The sequence below is a fragment of the Equus caballus genome, chromosome 7 (assembly GCF_041296265.1).
Source record: "Equus caballus isolate H_3958 breed thoroughbred chromosome 7, TB-T2T, whole genome shotgun sequence".
NCBI classification, from domain to species: Eukaryota; Metazoa; Chordata; class Mammalia; order Perissodactyla; family Equidae; genus Equus; species Equus caballus.
In genome coordinates, this window is record NC_091690.1 from 160,905 (window position 1) to 177,956 (window position 17,052).

At 64.0% G+C, this 17,052-nt stretch overlaps 2 protein-coding genes across 2 annotated transcripts; both read left to right on the forward strand.

Moving 5' to 3' along the window:
- Positions 1 to 4,055: 4,055 nt before the first annotated feature.
- MADCAM1 (mucosal vascular addressin cell adhesion molecule 1) lies at positions 4,056 to 8,449 on the forward strand. Its single transcript, XM_070272258.1, has 5 exons — positions 4,056 to 4,351; positions 4,555 to 4,824; positions 5,220 to 5,552; positions 6,933 to 7,337; positions 8,068 to 8,449. The coding sequence occupies exons 1-5, from the start codon at positions 4,237 to 4,239 to the stop codon at positions 8,220 to 8,222; spliced, it is 1,278 nt and encodes a 425-aa protein (XP_070128359.1). The 5' UTR covers positions 4,056 to 4,236; the 3' UTR covers positions 8,223 to 8,449.
- A 1,083-nt stretch (positions 8,450 to 9,532) lies between these two features.
- TPGS1 (tubulin polyglutamylase complex subunit 1) lies at positions 9,533 to 16,659 on the forward strand. The gene is made up of 2 exons (XM_023644246.2): positions 9,533 to 9,909; positions 15,931 to 16,659. Exons 1-2 carry the CDS (start codon positions 9,536 to 9,538, stop codon positions 16,463 to 16,465), a joined length of 909 nt encoding a protein of 302 aa, XP_023500014.2. The 5' UTR covers positions 9,533 to 9,535; the 3' UTR covers positions 16,466 to 16,659.
- The last annotated feature ends 393 nt before the right edge of the window (positions 16,660 to 17,052 follow it).

A 17,052-nucleotide genomic window follows, 5' to 3' on the forward strand; every position in this document is an offset into this window, starting at 1 on the left:
TTGGCCGATCCGGCGAGTCGCTCGGTTTCCTGGGTTTCTCCCACGTCCACATGTTCATACAAACTGCTCTGGAGTTTGGAAGAGGGTCTGATCTGGAGAGAAAATTGGGTGTGAACAGCTTGTAGATGAAAGTTGAAGCTTTGATCTATCCGCTCAGCAGATATACATTGAGCGTCTCCTGTGCACCAGGCACTATTCCTGGGCCCTGGACACATCAGTGAACCCAACAGGCAGAGCTCCCTCTGCACAGGGAGCCTGGTTCTAGTGGGAAAGACAGATACTAAACAATAAACCACAAATGAGTGAATTACAGAGTATGTTGGAAGACAGCAGGTGCTGCAGAAGAAACAGAAATGGATCAGAGTAAGGGGTGGAGGATCCTGGGGGAAGTGGAGGAACCTGGGGGAGGTGGTTCCACTTGGGGAAAGAGTGCATGCTGGAGAGAAGAGCAAGGGCAGCCAGAGAGAGCCCAAGAGCAGGACGCCCATCAGTCCCCCACCCGCCATGAGTTGTCACAGAAATCAAGGGGGTGAGGCCTCCAGAGGGCATCAGGTGAGGCAGGAGAGAGAGCAGCCTGTGGAGTTAGCACCAGCGGGTGGTGTCTGTGGGGACCAGGCCACAGTGGGCTGAGGGAGGGCAGGGTTGGGATTGGGGTCAGGAAGAGGGCCCCAGTAGTGCAAAAGGAGGGAAGGATGGCATGATGCAGGAGGGGGCACATCTGAGCTAAAGTGCAGCAAATAAGCTGCCAGGAGAAAAGCCATGTTCTGAAGCTGTCTGATTTTCCCGTGTTGTCCCATCTCCTGTCAGTTTGATTCCTGGTCCAGCCACAAGGACCTGTGGGTAGAGGACTCCGCTTCCTCCCCTGCAGTGGACAGACGGGCGGGTGGACGATGGATGAGGTGATGGATGAGGTGTCGGATGGGCAGGTCTCTGCTTAGACACACAGAGGAGGGCTGACCCCTGAGCTGCCCCTGGTCTGCCCGCACCTCCTGAGGTCCGTTTGGGCCTGTTCTGCCCCCGCCCTGGGAGGGGTGGTGAGCTGTGTGCCGACCTGTCCCCAGGTGAGGGGCAGGGTGTGGTCACCGGCCTCCACGGCTTCAGCCTCCACCTGTTTCACGTGGAGCTGAGTGAGACAGAGGCCCTGGTCGCCAGCTCCATCCCCCAGCACAGTGCCCTGGCCCTGAGTGTTAGAAGCTCAGCGGTGGGTCCCCACAGCCTGCAGGCCAGGGCCCCCGTGGGCCAGGAGCCGCAGCTGGAGGACAGCACAAGTGGAGCCCCCCGTCCCAGGTGGGGGACAAGCTTCAGTCCCCGGGGAGACTGGCCCTGCCTGCAGGGGCTTCCGGGACCCCCACCTCCACTGGGGGCTTCCACCCTGTCCGTGAACCCAGATGTCGCTGCTCGAAGCCTCTGCTCCCAACGCTCCTGACAACCTACATCTGATGCTTCAGAGGGCCGAGGGGCCGGGCAGCTGCAGACCCCGGACTCGGACGGCCACCCACCCACTTCCTGTTTTTGCCAAACTTGGGTTCAGCTTCGGAGAGAAAGAGAACCACCATGTGACATGTGGTCATGGGCTTTCCGTGTCGGTTGTTTATTTGGGATCCTGGTCCCCCACCTTAGTGCCCTGGGGGTCACCCTCCCACCATGCCCCTCAGCCCAGCTCAGCAGGGCGGTTTCGGGGACCAGCAGGGGTATCGAAGGCCCAGTGGACTGACAGCCACTTCCACTCTAGAGCTTTGTGTCCCCGTCATTTATTAAAGGACCACTTGCAGCCTCATCCCCTCCTCCCCACTATGGCAGAAGTCACATCGGGGCTGGGGTCCTCCAGAGCCTGAGCTGGCGGGGACCCGAGGGGGGCCATGCCCTCACAGCTGCAGCCCACCCCAAAGGAAGAGCCAGGAGAGCCCCCGTGACCAGCGGTGCTAGTGAGGGGGGCCTGGCCCAGCCTGGCAGGAAGGAGGGAGCTGGCGTGACCGGGGCCGAGGGTGCGCAGGCCCCTCCCGGACACCCTCCGAGGCCTGTTTTCCTGGCAGAACACTGCTGCTGTCGAGGAAGGTGGACGGGGAGGCCAGGATGTCGGGTCTGGGGGGGCTGGGACCCCCCATGCTTCGGAGGCTTCCTGCGAGGCCTCTAAGGACTTCCTCCGGGCGGCGACAATGCCAGGAAGAGGTGATCCACAGGCAGCATGCAGGAAGCCCAGGCCGGGGGGCAGAAGGGGACCCCAGGCCCCACCCGCTGGCTGCAGGGGGCTCAGTCTCCCAGGGACAAGACCGATGTCCCAGGTGCGAGCGGGACCCGTGTCCAGCCCCCACCAGAGCTGGCCCCAGGCTCCCGGGGGTCCACCTGGGCCCTCCCTCTGGGCCCCCACCCCGTCCCTTTCTTCTCCCCGCCATCCCCTTGCTCTCCGCCCCAGGCCCGGCTCTTCCCCACCTCTGCCCAGATCCTTCCGGGTGGCTGCTGGCTGCCCCCCATCCTCGGGCCCCCTTAGCGCTCCCGGAGCCAGGCGCGTCGTTGGATGTGAAGGCTCCTCCTCCACACAGGTGGAGCTCAGGCCTGGAGGACCGGTGAGGGCTGGGCAGTGGCCAAAGAGCCAGGTCACACCCCATGGGGCCTCAGCCTCGAGGGCGGCAGGAAATGGGGTCAGGGGCTGGGAAGAGGGCCATTCGTCAGGCCCGCTGCCCCCCGCCCGGGTCAAGTGCCCAGCTTCCCGAGAGGGGCCCACACCCCCTGCCTGGGGAGGGCCGGACCTTGGAGCCGGCCTTCCTGTGCGGCCTTTCCCGGCACCCGGGCCGGGGGGATGGGACTAAGGAAGAGGGCCACCAGGTTCACACACCTGGACCCTCACCCTGCCAAGGCCTCAGTCTCCCCCTCTGCTCCCAGCCCCTCCTCAGTTGCTGCCTCTGACCATCAAGAGGCTGAGAAGACCGTCGGGCAGAGCTGGTGGTGCTTAGAAACCCCATCGCCTGGCTGCCCCAGCTCTTATTCCAGAGCCAGGGAAACTGAGGCACAAGCCACACCCTGAGGCCGGCTGGGGGCAAACCAGGACCCCTCCATCCTTTTCGTCCCGCATGCCTGCTATGCGTGGGGCCTGGGGTCACAGCGAGCACCCCAGACAAGCTCCCCCGACAGGGGAGATGTGACCAGCTACACGACCTCGTCACGTCTGGAGGAAAACACACCAGGAGAAAGGGCAGCCGAGGAGGGGGCAGTGGGCAGGCAGGTGCGGAGGACGCAGGAGGCAGCACTGGACCTGGACGGAGACCCAGAGTGATGAGGGCCCAGCCCTGCAAAGGCCCTGAGGCTGCCAGTCCTACAGGACTCCGCCACGGCCCGGAGTCTGGATTTTCTCCTTTAGGCCACAGGCAGCCTCAGGGTGTTGGTCGCTCGGAGGGTGTTCCTCAAACCGCTCTGGTGCCGGGTGCTGAGCGGCTGTGCAGGGCAGACAGAGAGAGGGGAGCGGGCCAAGGGGCACCGGGAATGGGGGTGCACTCGCGTGTTCACAAGAGGGAGACTGGCTGACACCTGCTGCGAGTGGAAGCCTGGCCGGGGTCCCTTCCCAGGCCTCTGTGGGGTTCCCTGTGGACCCCAGACCCAGGTCCCCGTGTGGAATGGAGCCTGGAGGCGGCCCCGTACCCGGGGCTCCCAGGCTCCACCAGGCCTCCTGTCTGAAGGAGGGGAAACAAGCTCAGCTCAGGGCTGGGTGGTGCCCCGTCCCAGGCCCTGGCGGGCCTCAGCTCCATCATCCCTGGGGAGACCCCCACTTGCAGGGGAATACAACCCACAGGAGACCCCACCCCTGGAGACCCCCGCGCACGCCGCCCTGGACACAGCTCGCTCTTCGTCGCCCCCGCGCGGCCGCTCGGGACCAGGGCGCGAGAGTCCGGCCGGCCGGGGACCGGGGTGGGCAGGGGGCGGTGCCGACCCTAGGCCTGGTTCCGATTTCCCTTCAATTGACCTCGGGGGTCATCGTCTGCTGCGCGCGCTTTCTTATCTTCCCGTTTCTAAAAGTGAGACCTGGACTCGGCCCAGACCCACCCGCCCCGCCTCTCTGACCTCGGCCGGACCCGCCTTGGCCGCCAGCCCCTGCCTCCCTGTCGCCTCCGGGGTCGGGGGTCAGGGCGGGAAACCCCTCGGGAAACCCCCGGGGAGCAGCTGGAAGAGGGGGCGGTGGCAAGGAGCCCCGGGCGCCGCTATTTAAGCCACGGCCGCGTGGGCTGGGGACACGCAGGGGCCGGCATGGAGTGGGGCCTCGGCCTCCTGCTGCCCCTCTTCTTGGGGCTGCTGCGGCGCGGCCGCGGTGAGGGTGGGGAGCTCCGGGAGCGGAGGAGTCTGGGGAGGGGAGGGGGGTCAGGTGAGACGACGGGGCGCAGGGAGGGGAGGGGGCTCAGGAGGGAGGAGGGGGCGCAGGGAGGGGAGGGGGTCCTGGAGGAGAGCCTTGGCGGGGGCGGGGCTGGGAGGGCTTGGGGTCCAGGCGCAGGCGCCCCTGGGACCAGTCCAGGCCAGGGTCCCGCGTGGCGGGCGGGGCGCCCGGCTGAGCGCGCCGTCTGCCCGCAGGTGCCCTGGAGGTGGAGCCGCCCGAGCTCGTGGTGGCGGTGGAAGTGGGTGGGTCGCAGCAGCTGACCTGCCGCGTGGCCTGCGCGGACCCCGCGGCGGCCTCGGTGCAGTGGCGCGGCCTGGACACCAGCCTGGGCGCCGTGCAGTCGGGCGCGGGCAGCAGCGTCCTCTCCGTGCGCAATGCCTCGCTGGCGGCGGCGGGGATCCGCGTGTGCGTGGGCTCCTGCGGGAACTCCACCTTCCAGCGGACCGTGGAACTGCTGGTGTTCTGTGAGCCCCGCCGCCCCTCGCGCATCTGCACACCCGGCAGCCCCGCATCACCTCTGTCCTCCTTTGCCGCTGCCTCCTCTCCGGAGCCTTTCGGGATTGCCCACCCCGCCCCAGCTCCGTGCCTGCGTTCCAGGTCCAAGTCGCTCTGCCGTCCGCTCCCTCCTCTGCGCACCCTCCTCCCTGCAGCCTCCAGGCCTTCAGTCCCCCATCCTTTCTACTCTGGGCCCCTCCCCCTTATATTCTAGCCACACCGAGCTTGGCCTCTGGGTCTTCCATGTCGCTGTGCACCAACAGTCCCCGCTCACCTTTGACCCCACCCCACACCCCCTCCTCAGGGCCCTCTGTGGTCCTGACCCTCCGGACTCAGCCCACCCCCCTCCATCCCCTGTCCACAGCCTTCCTGGACCAGCTGACCGTCTCCCGAGTGGCCCTGGTGGCCGGGCGGGACCAGGAGGTGACCTGCACAGCCCACAACGTCTCGCCTGCCAGGCGAGACGACCAGAACACCGTCTCCTTCTCTCTGCTCCTGGGGGACCGGGAGCTGGAGGGGGCGCAGGCCCAGGACCCGGAACTGGAGGAGGAGTCCCAGGACGGCGAGGACTCGCTGTTCCAAGTGACACAGCGCTGGCTGCTGCCCCCGCTGGGGACCTTCCCCCCGCCCGCCCTCCAATGCCAGGCCACCATGAGGCTGCCCGGCTTGGAGCGGAGCCACCGCCAGCCCATTCCAGGTGAGTGAGGACCTGCCGACCCGCACCTTGGCGACCCCCAAGGAGCGAGTGAAGTTGCACCACCCAGCTCCTCTGCCTTGATGAGCGGGGCCCCGCTCTGGGACCCTAGTTCCCCCCTCACCTGCTGCGTTCCCATCCGAATGGTCACACTACCCATGGTGGCTGGGGAAATTGCAGGGTCCTGCCCCGGGGCCTTTGCGCTGCCATGCCCTGCACCCAGAATGCCCTTCCCCCGGATCTCTCTGTGGCTCCCTTACTCACCTCCCTCAGGTCACCTTTCCAGTGAGGCTTCCCCTGACCCCCCTGCCCTGCCCCTCACACATGCACACGTGTATGCACACACACATGCACACACACACAAGCCCTTTCTCTTCTCCTGTTCTTGTTTCCGACACCTTTTATCAACACCTGACATCCCGTATGTTCTCCTTATTTCCTTTTGTTATCTGTCTTGCCTGTGGTCGGCTTCACCAGGATGTGGATGTGTCTGTTTGGTTCTTGGCTGTGTGTCAGGGGCTAGAGCGGTGCCCGGCGCACAGTAGGTGCTGGATACCTACGTTCTGAATGAGTGAATGAACGAATGAGTGAATGACCTCACCAGGCACAGGGCAGAGTAGGTGCACGATAAATACGTGTGGTGAACAAACGAAAGCATTTCCCGTGGGGCCTGGTGCACAGCAGGTGCTCCGTTCGTGTCAGACGTTACTGTTAATTAAACCCACACGTGTCTAATCCGGGACAGGCCCTTTGTGGCCTCTCACTACAGAAGCACCAATTCTCTCTCAGACAGGGCACCCTGAAACTCACGTTAATGTGCTTGGGGTCGTGGGGGTCAGGCAGCGCTTGGGTCAAGTAGAAGCCAGGGGCTGGGGAGGGGGTGGTGGCAGGGCACATGGAGAGGCTGCTGGATCCGAGAGATTTTATAGGAGGACGTGCAGACCCCTCCTGGGGCCTCAGTCTCCCCATCTGCACCACAAGGTGACGAGCAGAAAGCTCAAGGACCCCCTCCCGCCATGGGGAGCATCTTCCCCTCTCTCCACCTCCCAGTCCCACAACAACCCAGCAGTTGATGACCCTGACCTTGCACTCCGGGCCCCCGTGTGAACTGGGTCACTGTCCACAGCAGCCCCGGGGGGTGGCCATTGCCCCCAGTACAGTGGAGGAAAGTGAGACCCGGAGCCCCAGCAGCTCACTCAGGGTGGGGCGGCTGCCATGGACCCCAAGACCGCTCCCAGCCACCGAGATACCTGCGATCCACCCGAGGGGCCCAGGGTGGGCTCGCAGCGGTTCTGGTCCAACCCCATGATCCAGATGGAGAGACTGAGGCAGGAGGGGGGGCCTGGGGCGGCAGGGAGGGAAAACGGCCACCTTGTTTTCCAGTCCTGCACAGCCTGACCTCCCGGGAGCCCCCTGTCATGACCTCCCCAGAGGCAACGCCCCAGCAGGGCTCCACCCGCAGCCCTGGGAGTCCAGACCCCACGAGTCCTCGCCCCACCAGTCCAGGCCCCACCTCTGGGAACAGCTCCGCCAGGACCTGCCGCCCTGAGATCCACCAGTCGCCTGCGCCAGGGGGCCTGGAGCTGCTGTGTGAGGCGGCCTGCAGCCCTGGTGTGGCCGTGCGCTGGATCCAAGCCCCTGGTGGTCTGGAGGCCTACGATAGGCGGGAGGCCGGAGCCCAGGCTTGGCTGAGCATGCCGTGGGCCGAGTGCACCCCCGAGGGGTGGTTCCAGTGTCGCCTGGACCCCGGGGGCCAGATGGCCAGCCTGTACCTGGTCCCGCAAATCTGTAAGTTCTGGGACTGGGGAGGGCCCAGAGGAGCCACGGGTGGTGGGGGGACGCCTTGCATCACCCCAGACCAGGAAGTGCCCCACCCAGCCTCAGTGGCCAGACGGCCTCCCCGACATCGTGCAATTACAGTGGCCTGGCATGGCGATGGCTGTAAATTTCAGGGACGTGAGATTTTACACCTCTTTGTAAACTAAAATTTACAATACAGACCCGAACAGCCTGTGGGAGGGAAATGGAAATAGGATACCGCCACTTAGGGAATTTCAAATTTTCTAGTAGCCACATTCAGAAAAAAAAGTACAGATAAGTTTGATACTATGTTTTATAGAACCCAATATATCTCAGACGTTATCACGTCAACATGTAATCTCTAAACAAGTGTGAGTGAGACATTTTATATTCCTTTTATCTGGAGAAATACACATCTTCAACGTGCGATGTGTATTTACACTGAGGGCGCTTGCAGACGAGCCACACTCTGAACACAGACATGGCCTGTGCCCACCTCACTGGACAGCCCACCTCCCACCGTCAGGTCCTATGCACCTTTCAAAAGATTCCCCCTGGATATCCAGGGGTTTGCACATGTCAAAAGCTGTTCTAAATGGTGAAGCCCTTTGTAAAGTTTCAGGGAGCTCGGTAGATTTGGAAGCCCTCAGCAGCTCTGCTGAGCTTCTCCCCAAAACCTGCAAAGAGGGGTTCAGGCTCCTCACGCTTCTTTCTACAGGCTCCCCAGTGCCGTCCGCGACCGTGTGGACGGGCAGCGTGGTGCTGGCGCTGCTGCTGCTGGCGGTCCTCACCTATCGCCTGTGGAAATGCTGCCGACAGACCACGGGGCCCACCAGCTCCTCTGGGCCCCCTGCCCTGCCTGGACCTGACTGAGGGGGTGGGAGTCAGGAGGTCACTCCTGAAGTGACCGGCTGTTCCTTCACTCACTTGTGACTGGAGGACGTTTGCAGGGCTCTGGACTGCATGAGGGCTGACTGCCGGCCCCTCACCCTGAAGGTCAGCAGTTCAAGCTCCCCTGCTGGCTGGATTTCCCCTGAGTGGGGCCCCTGGGAGCCACCCCCTACGGTCCAGAGCTGGAGAATAAAGAGCATCTGGTCTGACTTCAGTGGTCCCTGTCAGGGTATGAGGATGCTGGAATCCTCTGCACAGCCCCTCTGAACTGGGTGACTCCCCAGCGCCACGTGGCCAGGGCTGGGGAGAAGGGGCAGCCGGAGGATGCGCTCTGCCCGAGGTGGGCCATCACCGGTGCCTGCGCCCTTCCCTGGATTTGAGGACACCGGAGCCTAAAGAATATCTAGGACTCCTCAAAAGAAGTGGGGGACAGTATTTGGTGGAGGAAGAGCGTGGGCAGAGACACAGAAGAGAGGTGGCTTATTAAGGGAAACTGCATCTCTTTCTGGGTGGCTGGGGGCTGAGGAGGGGGGAGAGGAGAGAAAGGCTGGAGATGAGACCAGCATATGAAGGGGTGCAGGTGCCGGGGACTTCAGCCTGCGGGCACGGGGGAGCTACGGGAGAGTCTAGAGCTGTAGAGGACGCGGTGTGAGAAAGAGCTCCTCGATGGTGAGGAAAGGTAACAGCCTGGACCGTGGGGACCACGAGAGGGCCAAGCATTCCGCGAACACGTGCTGGGGACTTGGGGCCACGGGAGCCCAGAGCAGTCCCTAAGCTTAGCCTGGTGGGTGGCTGCGGGGAGAGGGGGGTCTTTCCCCCTAAGGTGAGCTATAAACTCAGACGGAGATTGGGTTGGGTTTACGACCAGCCCGCGCACAAAGGCTCAAAGACGAAAATCAGAAAAGTGGGCGGGGGCGGCGCTCAGTCCAGGAGTCTGGGCGCATCCATCCCCGCCCACGCTCGGCCGGGCCTCTCCGGTAACCAAGGAGACTCGTTGCTAGGGGACCACACTAATAAAAGACTCGCCCACTACCAAGATGGCAAGCAATCCGGCTTCATGCCAGAAACCAAGCCCTGCCTGAGGAGCCATTTTGGAGTCTGGCAAAATTCAGGTTCCGGACCCGAGCCAGGAAACTCAACCAGTCCACGGAAAGAGAAAACCCGAGGGGGAGTGCCGACTAGAACCCAGGGAGAGAAGGATCTGCGCGAGTCATTTCCCAGACTCTCCCCGCGGGATCCCCGAGCTCTCTGCCCTTAACCAAGATGGCCGCCCCACGGCGCCAGCGCAGTGTAATATGGCGGCGCTTCCGGTCCCGCTGCCCTCAGCGAAGATGGCGGCAGTGGAGAAGCGGCGGCCGGCGGTGGCCCCGGCGGCCAGTTTCCCGGACAGCGGCCGGCCGGTGGTGTCCCGGGCGGCGGCAACGGCCGAGAGCGAGGAGGACTTCCTGCGGCAGGTCGGGGTGACGGAGATGCTGCGCGCGGCTCTGCTGAAGGTGCTGGAGGCGCGGCCCGAGGAGCCGATCGCCTTCCTGGCGCACTACTTCGAGAACATGGGCCTGCGCTCGCCGGGCAACGGCGGCGCCGGGGAGCCCCCGGGCCAGCTCCTGCTGCAGCAGCAGCGCCTGGGCCGCGCGCTGTGGCACCTCCGCCTGGCTCACCACTCTCAGAGGTGCGGGGTGGGGCCCGGGCGGGCGGCGGGCGGGAGCTGGACTCCAACTCCCAGCGTGCTCCGCGCGGCTCTCCGCCCTCGGCGCCGGTGGTGGCGCGCGGGGCATGCTGGGAACTGTAGTCCGCAGTGCCTCCCGGGTGCCGGGTGCACCGCGGCCGCGATGGGCTAGTGCTGCCGCGGATAGCCCGGCAGGCTTCGTCCCTTGTGACAGCTCTTTGCAGGTGCTGAGTTCCCCCTTGCAGCCCACCCCACTTTGAAAATCTCAGTGCCCAAGGTTGCAGAGCAAGGCCGCGGAGCCTGGTCCCTTCTTGCTGCCTCGTTGCCAGCATCCCCGTCCATTCAGCCAGAAAATGAACACAGACAGGGCTGGGCCGTGGAGACAGAGAGCAACTCGGACACCCAAGGGCCCTACCGCAGGGGGAGGCTCCTGGCGGCAGGAGGGGCGTCCAGGAAGAGGCCTGCCTGATGCGCAAGGGCACCGGCCTGGGGGCTGCAGAGCAGCAGGGTGGGACCCACGGAGGGAGCAGAGCCTGAGGCGAGCGTTCATGAGGGGGTAATTTTATAAGGGGGTGCCCCCGGGAGAACCCAGGAAAGGGGAGGAAGCCAAGCAAGGAAGCTTTCCGGGGGATTCCCAGGTGCTTCCAGCAACCCCCACTCCTGAGAGAGTCACAGCTGCAGGTCACAAGCCCGGGAGGGAGCCCTGGTGTGGGAAGGCAGTGAAGGGCGCGCATCTCAGCAGATCACCCACATCCCCACGCACAGAGGGGAAGGGAGTGGGGGGGGTGTCCACGATGAAAGCCATACAAGGAGTGGTGGGGCGTCTGGGGGCCAGGGACCCCCTGCGGTGGGGACCGGGGAAGAGGAGCAGGTTGGTGGGCTGTGTGTGGTCTGGGATGTGCTGGGAGGGTCGAGCTGATGGGTGTGCTGGGGCCAGGGTGGCAGGAGAGCGTGCGAGGAGAGTCCCAGGTGGCCCGTGGGGCTGTCTGCTGAGATGGGAGGTCACTGGTTTGGGGGAAGTTTCCAGAGTCACTTTGGGACTGTTAAGTCGTGGGGCTGGGAGAACCTCACAGCAGGAAGGTGGACAGGAGGGTCTACAACTGAGACAGGCAACTGGGACAGGAGGTTGTCACCTGGGAGGGGTTGTGAAGGCCTGAGGCGAGCTGAGAAGAGCACAGGACCCAACACTGAGGAGCCCCAGCCTTGGAAAACCCACAAAAAAGCTTGAGAAGGCAGGCCGGACATGAAGGAGGGAATGAGAAGAGAGCGGCACCCGGGACGTCTTCCAAGGAGGAAGAGTAGTCAGCTGTAGTGCTGCCAAGTACAGTCGTTCAGGTCGAGCACTGGACAAGCCGCTCACCCCCGTGGACACCACAGACAAGGATGTTCAGGTGAAGGCTTTTTGCAGAGCCTTCTCCTAATTCACACAGAGACACCGTGTGGGCTGGCGGTGGCCCTGTGTCCAACAGCCCATTTAGGGCCAAGGGGGCTATATTTTTTTTTTTTAATTGAGTTCATAATAGTTTACATCAATGTGAGATTTCAGTTGTACATTATTTCTTGACTGTCACCACTAAGAGCTCCAGGGGGCTGTGTTTTTCTTCCCGTGGCTGCTGCAACAAATTACCACAAACTTGGCAGCTTAAAACAACAGGAATTTATTCTCCTGCAGTTCTGGTGCCAGAAGTCTGAGGTCAGGGTGTCTCAGGGCCACGCTCCCCCCGGAGCCTCCAGAGGGTCCCTCCTGCCTCTTCCAGCTCCTGGGGGCCTTGGTGTCCCTGGGCTGGTGGCCTCTCCTCTGTGTCTGTCTCTCTCTGTTTTCTCTCTTGTGAGGACACTGGGCGCTGGGTTTAGTGCCACGTCATCTCCAGACCCCGAACCGATGGCATCTGCAAGACCCGATGTACAAATAAGGCCACACGCACGGGTTCCAGGTGACGTGCGTCTTGGGGGACGCTGGTCACTGCACCGCAGGAGCGTTGGAGCCTTTGGCTGGAGGCCACCTGGAGCAGCAGGGGCCAGAGGGAGGGGAGCGAGCAGGGGAGGCGGCGATCACTCAGAAGACGGGCTCACCTTCAGAGCCCCTTAACCTCGCCTGACGGACCAGAAGCAGAAGCCGGGTTGGGCGGGTCCCGGGTGTGGAGACGGGTGCTCCCTCTGAGGCCAGGAAGCTTTGCCAAACGCTGAGGGGGTGACCCGGCCGTCCTGGCTGCTCTGAGAGCATCATCACGAAAGATCCGGGTGAAGTCAACCAGGGTGCCCCCTGCCGGCCTCAAGGCCCCACAGCACAGTCATTCTGGACTTGCTGACCTGCGTGGCCAGCAGGTCAGAGCCAGTGTGGGACCAGGCAGTGTGGCCCCAGGCTTCCTTCCAGGCCATCTCCTTGTTAACAGTAGTAACAGCAGGAGCTCCGTTCCCGCGGGTCCCTGGGACCCGGGAAAACTCACGGCGGGTCCTCAGCTCAGATCACGCTCTGGGGGGCCATCCGGGGCCCTGTGGGGAGTTCAGTCGCATCCTTGGCCCCACCCACCCAGTGTGACCACCACAGACGTCCCCAACATCACTCAGTGTCCCCTGGGGGTCACCTGTGTCAAGAGCCCTGGTCTGGAGTGAGTCCATGGCTCTTTCTGGGGACACGTCATGAATATATATATTTTTAACAAACGCTCATGGCCTGCTCTGTGCAGGTACTGTGCCGATTGACCCCCCAGTAAGCGCCCGATCCCCGCTCCACAGATGGGGAAACTGAGGCCGGAGCCCGGGCTCCCCCCACAAGGCTGAGACTGGAGCCTGGGCGGCCCGAGAGCACAGCGGCCAATGTGGGCTTCCCTCGTGTCCCCCAGTGACTCAGCAGGTGGCAGGGACCCGCCAGGACTGTGGCCTGGGAGTGTGGCCCGGAGCCTGGCAGCCCAGAGGTGGGGGCCACCTCCTCTGGGTTCTTGAGGATCCTCATGGGCGGCAGTGACACCTGTCGTGTCCTCCTGCCTGCAGGGTGGGGAGCCTCAGAGAAATGGCGTCTGACAGCTGAGGTGTGGCCCGTCACAGCTCATGACGGCGTGCGTGGCCACCGGCCACCCCAGCACAGAGTCCGTCCTCCGTGCTCATGGAGGTCTGAGAGGCAGGGATGAGGACACTCCCCTCCAGGCAAGGAGAGCGGACGGTGGTGACAAGGACCCTGGACAGGACGGGCTGGGCCTCACGCGCGAACAGGTGACCCCGGACCCTCCGTGGCCCTGGCACGGCTGACGCTCGCTCCCCTCACACGGCGGGGTCAGTGGGGGCCCTGCTCAAGCCGCCGTGGCAGCGGGGGGCAGGGAGCATGATGGCTCTGAACCTCCATGGAAGGTGACCACTGGGGCTCCAGCTGAGCGGCCCCGCGTGGAGTGTGGGGGAGCCCTGGCAGCCAAGCCCTGAGGACCTGCCGTGGCTGCAGGTCATGAGGACCCCAAGCCGGAAGCCCAGCCAAGGCCCCGAGCCCGACACACAGCCCCGCGATGTGGTAAACATCTTTGCCGTCTGAGGCTGCTGGTGTGGGCATCTGTTCCGCAGCCACTGGTGATGCCTCACTCAATGGGATGGCCCTGCGGGCACCTTCCTGCTGAGAGTTGATGACAGAGCTCCTGCGAATGTTCTCATGGGGCCTGGCCGGCTGACGTGTGACAGTCCTAATGACGGCAGGAGCGTTCATCAGCGTGAGGCTGCCTCTGGCCCACCCTCAGCACCTCACGGCATCATCTCACTGCCTGGGGTGCCGCAGCTCAGATGGGAAGAGGAAGCGCTCATGGCCAGATGGCCCGAGGTTGAAGCCGGCTGGGAGAGACCCCCCAGGGACGGCCTCTCACCCTGGCCTCGGTGTCTTCCTCTGTCACAGGGCGCTGCCCCTGGGCCAGCACATCCATGCACAGGCCCCACACTGGGCAGAGTGGTGACAGAGTGGCCAGCATGTGCTGGGCGCCTGCTGCATACTCTAGGGGAGGAAGACGGACTCTGGGGCCTTCTGCTGGGCTACAGATTAAATCACCATGAGACAGAGTAACAGGAGGAAATCACGCACAGCTTAGTAACACGTTTACATGGGAGAAACCCAGGGAAACAGCAACTCGCCAGAATGGCCAAGCTGCCACCTTAAATACCGTCTTCAGCTAAAGACAAAGAAGGGTGTTGGGGGGAGCATTTGGGGGCTTCGAAGGGGAGGAAGGCAACTCACATGGACGTGGCAAAGCAAATGTCTGACGAACAGAACTTTGATGAGAGTGGGCTTAGCAAGGACCCCGCCAGTCTGCGATACCCAGCGTCATCTGTGGTGATGGCCTGTCCTGGGGACAGATCTATCCTACGTTCTCTTGGGCAGTTGTGGGAGAAGTCAAAGTTTCTTTCAGAGTCTTTTGTTCTTAAAAAAAAAATTAAGGCAAGGGGCTGGCCCGGTGGTGCAGCAGTTAAGTTCACACGTTCTGCTTCGGCGGGCAGCCCGGGGTTTGGCAGTTTGGATCCTGGGCATGGACCTACACACCATTCATCAAGCCAGGCCGTGACAGGCGTCCCACATATAAAGTGGAGGAAGATAGGCACGGATGTTAGCTCAGGGCCAGCCTTCCTCAAAAAATGATAATAATAATCAAGGCAAGGCAAAAAGACATTTTGAGGTGGCCAATTCTGATCCCCCATCATACCTGCCAGCATGTACTGGGCGCCTGCTGCATACCAGCCTGCAGAAAGGTGAGGCGACATTCCCAGGTCACACAGGAGGAGAGGGAGCTGCCCTGCGTCCCTCCCTCCCCAGGGAGCTGAGCCCCCAGAAGGGACGAGTGTGAGCCCCGCGGTCAGCCCCTTCCTCTGTGGATCCTCGGCCCACCATCAGCCCTGAGCCTCGCTCCCCATTGTTGCAGTGGAAATAGTAACGAGCCACCCACACTCTGGCACCAGACCACGGGCCCCACACTGGGCTGTCGATGCCACAAGGGGAGTGAGACACCGGGTCAACCAGCGGGCAGGCTAACCCCGCAGACCCCACCTTCAACACAGTGCCCCCAGCTGCTTGCTCCTGGAGCTCACGACACAGCCGGGTATGTGCTGGGCCTCAGGATCCCCGTGGGGCAAGGAGCCATACCCCTCACGGCCGACAGTGGGTGGACAGACTCCTGTGAGGGAAGTGGTCGGTATTCTTGCTTTGTGGCCCGTCCCTGTCGTGACCGCCTGCCTCTGCCTTCACAGCAGGAAGGTGGCCATGGGCAGCATGTCAGTGGATGGTCGTGGCCCTGTGCCAGTAAGACTGTCTTTACAGAAGTGGGCAGTCTGGGGTCTGACCCCCCCCCCCCACGATAGTTGTTGACTCAGCCTGTGGGACTGTGGGGGACTGAAATGCGTGGACACATGCTGACGGCCAGGCACAGTGTTTGGCCGAGAGTGACCCCTCTAAGTGCAGGCATCATTGGGGGGACCCTGGGGACAAATGCCTGGGGTTGACTGGCAGACGTTTCTCGAGGACCTGCTGTGTGCGGGGTCGTGTTCTGGCCACCAGGGCCATAGCAGTGACCGACATGAACTCCCTGACTGGGCTCCTGGCCTGATGTCCTGGTGGGAAAGACACAGTGTCCTGAGGACGCCACATAGGAAGTCAGATAGTAGGAACTCCCGTGAGGGAAGATGGAGGAGTAAGGTGTCATGGAGTCAGGGGGCCCACCGAGGAGCTGTGGGGAGGTCCGGGAAAGGGCATGCAGGGCAGAGGGCACTGCCCGTGCAAAGGCCCTGAGGCTGGGCCGGGCCTGATGCTTCGGAGGCAGAGGGGGGACTGGAGATAGAGGGAGGATGGGAGGCAGAAGAGGCCTGGAGACAGAGGGGGGACTGGAGGCAGAGGGGGTGAGGGGGGATGAGGGACGGGAGGCCGGGCCTGGGGCGTCAGAGGTGGGGCGGGAGGCCGGGCCGGGTCTGGTGCATGGGGACGGGGACGGGGACGGAGGCGGGGCGGGGCCGGGAGGCCAGGCCGGCGGGTGCTCCCCTGCGCCGCCGACGCCCCTCTGCCCGCAGGTCGGCCTTCAACAACAACGTCGGCGTGGCCTACGAGTGCCTGAGCGCCAGCGGGCGCAAGAAGCGGCCGGGGCTGGACGGGCGCACCTACAGCGAGCTGCTGCGGCGCGTGTGCCGCGACGGGGAGGCGCCCGAGGAGGCGGTGGCGCCGCTGCTGCGCAAGATCCAGTGCCGCGACCACGAGGCCGTGCCGCTCGGCGTCTTCCGCGCCGGCACGCTCGCCTGCTTCGTGCTGCTCGAGTTCGTGGCGCGCGCCGGCGCGCTCTACCGCCTGCTGGCCGAGCCGGGCCTGGCCGTGGCCGACCGGCGCCTGGGCCAGGCCGTGCTGGACACGCTGGAGGGCGCCCTGCAGGCCGGCGACGCCGCCGCGCCCGCGCGCTACCTGGAGGCCGGCTCGCGCCTGGGGCCCGACAGCCTGGCGCTCGCCATGGACCGCGCGCGGGGGGCCCGGCGGCCCGGCGCCCCCATGACCCGCGAGGAGTTCCTGGGGAAGGCGGCCGCCCTCTTCATCGCCAAGGTCAAGCCGGTGGGCTGAGGCCGCCCCCGCGCGAACGCGGCGTGGACCGGGGCTGCGCGGCCCTGCGTGCGGGGGTGCGGGGAGCCCCCAGACAGCTTCGGACCTGGAGCCACGCCCCAGCCCCTGCGGGGGAGCCGGGGGTCCCGGGAAGTGGGCCCCGTTCCCAGCCCCGCGAAGACCCCTCCTCGGCGGTAATAAAGTCTGTTCCCGAGGCCGGCCTGCTGTGTGTGCTCCCCGCCCGCGCCCCGTGTCCACGCGGGTCAGGCCCCCCGGGTCCCTCCGCTGCCCACCTAGAAACGCCAGGGCACCCTGGACTCGGCCTTACGGGAGCAGAGGGCACGGGGCCGCCCAGCGAAGTGCCCTGGACCCAGGAGCTCTGCTCTGCTCGCCACGCACTCCCAGCGCAAGAAGTTCCTCTTGGCCTCAACTTCCCCAGGTGTCAGAGGAAGAGATACTGATGACAGTGGTGACGGAATGGCTGACACGTTCGAGACCAGCAAGCCTCATTCCACTCAGCACAGCCGCAGGAGGAAAGTAGACCACCACCCGCGTTAGGCGGATGGGGAAACTGAGGCCCAGAGAGGGGAAGGGTCACACAGCCAGCA

Coding starts and splice junctions, on each gene's coding strand:
- MADCAM1 (XM_070272258.1), top strand. CDS start 4,237: ATGGAGTGGGGCCTCGGCCTCCTGCTGCCCCTCTTCTTGGGGCTGCTG. Junction 4,825..5,219: donor CGTGGAACTGCTGGTGTTCT/GTGAGCCCCGCC, acceptor CCCTGTCCACAG/CCTTCCTGGACCAGCTGACC. Junction 7,338..8,067: donor GTACCTGGTCCCGCAAATCT/GTAAGTTCTGGG, acceptor TTCTTTCTACAG/GCTCCCCAGTGCCGTCCGCG.
- TPGS1 (XM_023644246.2), top strand. CDS start 9,536: ATGGCGGCGCTTCCGGTCCCGCTGCCCTCAGCGAAGATGGCGGCAGTG. Junction 9,910..15,930: donor CTGGCTCACCACTCTCAGAG/GTGCGGGGTGGG, acceptor CTCTGCCCGCAG/GTCGGCCTTCAACAACAACG.